The 3435-nt window shown below is 35.9% G+C and overlaps 1 protein-coding gene across 1 annotated transcript in view; it reads right to left on the bottom strand.

Moving 5' to 3' along the window:
• Positions 1-284: 284 nt before the first annotated feature.
• The window catches only part of HPGD (15-hydroxyprostaglandin dehydrogenase), a 24822-nt gene continuing 21671 nt past the window's right edge, over positions 285-3435 (bottom strand). Inside the window, exons 5-7 of the mRNA XM_053585404.1 lie at positions 2921-2997; positions 2306-2469; positions 285-1389 (exon numbers count right to left, since the gene is read on the bottom strand). Of these exons, the coding sequence (XP_053441379.1) occupies positions 1251-1389; positions 2306-2469; positions 2921-2997 (380 nt within the window). The 3' untranslated portion in view covers positions 285-1250. The remainder of the gene's footprint in view (positions 1390-2305; positions 2470-2920; positions 2998-3435) is intronic.

Here is a 3435-nt window from a genome sequence, read left to right as displayed (position 1 = left end):
AGTTATGACAGCTCTCTGCAGTGTCTCCAGATATCCCTACCAACCTCTCATGGATGGGCTCCGCCCGCACCATCTCCAGACGTCTGGCTTTAGCAGACAGAATGAATCACTTCATATACTATTTCTCTGTATAGTAGATGATTGATTGATTGATTTCTGAAATGATTGATTCAGAAAACTTGTGCTTTCGTCGTTATTAGCATAATTACTCCCTGAGAGTGTTACCTAAAGCAGCTGCTTGTAAGGACCCTCTCCTAAAACACTTAAGAGCAAAGCATCACAACTCTTTTTACTTCTGTTTTATTAGGATTTTCAGCATATGTACATAAACATTTACAAGTTTTGGCCATGGCAACATTGGTTTCATGTCCTCAATAGCTATACAGGGAAGACTAAGAAACTTCTGGGGAGATTAGAATAAAAGCGTTTGATTGAAGGGTGGGCACTTTTAAAACTGGCTGCAAATCAACTAAGTAGTAATCTGAACAAAATTTTATTTGTATGTTTCTTCTTAATGAGTGTATGTTAAATGTACAATTTTTCAAGCATTATCTCTTCTTTATTGCTATAGCTGTAAGAAATTTAATTCCTGAGGTTTTTGAAGTCAATTAAAGTTCTTGAAGAAAGCAAAGAGGAAGTAAGTTATTTTCCCAGGTGGGAGGCTGAACTGCACATCAACATCCCAACCAGGTACTTTCCATCGTTTTTCGATACATCAGTTTTTCATTCGGAATACATTCACACCACAATTTATTCATTATCTACTGGCCTCCAAATATGCCACTTGAAAAAGCAAAAATGTTCAACAGAATGGTGTAAGAGTAAGAATTATCATCACTTAACACAGCTTCCCTCTCTACAGTGTGAAAAATACAAATAAAGTGAGTTTATTACATCTGGTTTGATTTAAATAACAATTCAAGTATCTCCTTTAAAATCATGCTCTGGAAAACATTCATGAACCACCACAGATTTAAATACATTTTCTGAAAAGCAGAATATTCCTTGAATAGCCTCTGTTTCAAACATTTCTTAAACTGTAGAGACCACAATCTACCTTGGGTCACATCATATTTTTGTTGGTTCATCGTGTTTATCCACATAAGTAAATAAAAATGTAGAAAATCAATGTCAAAATGCATGAAGGGAAGCTTCAGAGTATCATCTTTCATTTAAAAATCTGTATTCAAATGAAGACATGCTCTGTGGCATTTCTGCATATTTTTGGTTGCGGATGCTGTATCAGGCAGTCACTGAGTTTTTCCATGAGGTGGAATGGTGTCATAGTCCTGAAAGTGAATCCCCTTAGACGTCGTGATCTTCATGACAGCGCCATTTAAAGCGTCATCCTCGATGAGTGTTATCAACCCATTGGCAATCATCGATGGGCTACAAATAAAGGAAATGTTAGCATTTTGAAACCAAATGATGAGGCATATATCATCACTTCACCTTAAGTTATTTTCTGAAGAATGTTCTACCTTGAGTAAGAAATACGTTTACTTAATGTAGTTTTATTCACTCCAGAATTCCACAGAATTTCGTCACAGCCTTAGATGATCTGTGTATTCTATATAAGCTCTGGCTACTTCTAGTTTTTATTCCATGGGATAGTAACTAAATCGCATGATAAATTTAGTGGTAATTTTCATGTCTAACCTGTCAATTTTAGCAGGAAGGATTTATATTCATTATTCACATCGAGAAAAAATTTCCATTTTCTCCTCTTTATCATATCAGCAGGTTGTAGACTTACTAGGTAGATGAGCCTGCATTCAGGGAACGGTTGCTGTTTTAAGTACCTTACTCGTGCCATTTTATTCAAGTCTTTTGGAAGTTCTCAAGTTTGTTTTGGTTATCTGGTATTGCAAAACCCCTAACTATTCTAAGTCAGACATAAACCATATATGGGGGTTATGTGGGTGTTAATCAATTGTGTCTTATGAAAATGGTTGAAGTTATGGAACCAAACAATACTTCAAAAAGGGTTTATCTGAATATGGCTTGGAATTTGGGCAGATAAGATATCATTGCCTTCAAAGGTGACTAGATATGACCGTTTAAAAAAATATTATGGCTGAAGGCATTGCCTATACTTCAAAGAACAATTCATAGCATACAAGCACATTGCATTCAGAAACTCAGAAAAAAGTTTTCTCCAGAGACTTCAGCAACCCAAAACTTGGAACTTGCATTCTTTTTTCACACCTAAAAGCTTATTGATTATTATTTTTTCTTATTTTTTTATTGATTGTCTAAATAGTACCTTACTGAATCACATTAGGGAAAATATAGTTTTACTTACTCCAGAATTCCATAGTATTTCATCATAGCCTTGATGTGATGTGTATATTCTATATATTGCCCCATGTTTTCTTCTTTTTCAATGGATTGAAGGATGGGCGTGTTGACAAAGCCTGGACAAATGGCATTCAGTCTCACACCACTGTTCATAAGATTAGCAGCCATCTGCCAATTAAAAGCAGAAGGTTGCAGGTTTCAGCAGCTTTGTAAATATTAAGCATATAGGATGGTCTGATAATGAGAGCTATCTACACTCTCCGCTGTAAACAATTCTAGTGAGCTGTCCTCCCAACTCTCTAACAGTGACAAGTAGGCAGAAGGACAGTGACAAAATAACTATGAGACTTCCAGGAATGAATACATTCATATCTCACTTAATTAATTTAAAATATATATTATATATTTATATATTAATTAATTTATATATAAATAAATATTCCCTGAGCTGCTCTTAGCTACTAAACTCGGCAGGAACCTGCAGCTGTGCCTTAGAAGCCCCCATGGTGAGCGTGGGCTCTGCTCTTGGTGCCTCAACGTAGTCCTCTACTTTAAAGAATGTGTGTTTTGGAGACGCTCACACAGAGGAAAAGGGACGTGGTGGTGGGTGCAACCTCACCGCTGCGGAGCGTGTGAATCCCACGATGCCGTGTTTTGATGCACAGTAGACGGGCTGTTGTGCAACTGGCATTAGTCCTGAAACAAAGAAGACATTTAAGTAATGTGCTTAAAAATAAGCACACTCTGTCTCATAATGACTATACAAATCAATATGTGTGTGGCAATTTCAGTTTAAGATTGGTCTGATTGACGCACTAAAATAAAAGCAGAGAACTTTCTTAAACTCAACAGCCTTAGTATAGCTCATTCCCTGTCCAGGACTTGTAGCAGGTAAGTTACACCTAGGAATACAGAGGGAAGTGATGTGGAGATGTATGTCCTCATGCCTCCTGGGCTTTCTGGAAAATCAAGAAAAGTAGACATTATCTAGAATACAAAAATAGTCATCTTTAAAGCGGGTCAATCACTACCTAAATTTTCAGTTTTTAAGTCTGAATTAATTATATACAATTATTATATATTATTATGTTACATAATACATAATATATTATTATATTATAAAATATGTTATAC

This window comes from Nycticebus coucang, chromosome 1 (genome assembly GCF_027406575.1).
Source record: "Nycticebus coucang isolate mNycCou1 chromosome 1, mNycCou1.pri, whole genome shotgun sequence".
NCBI classification, from domain to species: domain Eukaryota; kingdom Metazoa; phylum Chordata; class Mammalia; order Primates; family Lorisidae; genus Nycticebus; species Nycticebus coucang.
The sequence above is the reverse complement of the archived record's forward strand: the minus strand, read 5'-3'. Positions and strand labels throughout refer to the sequence as shown.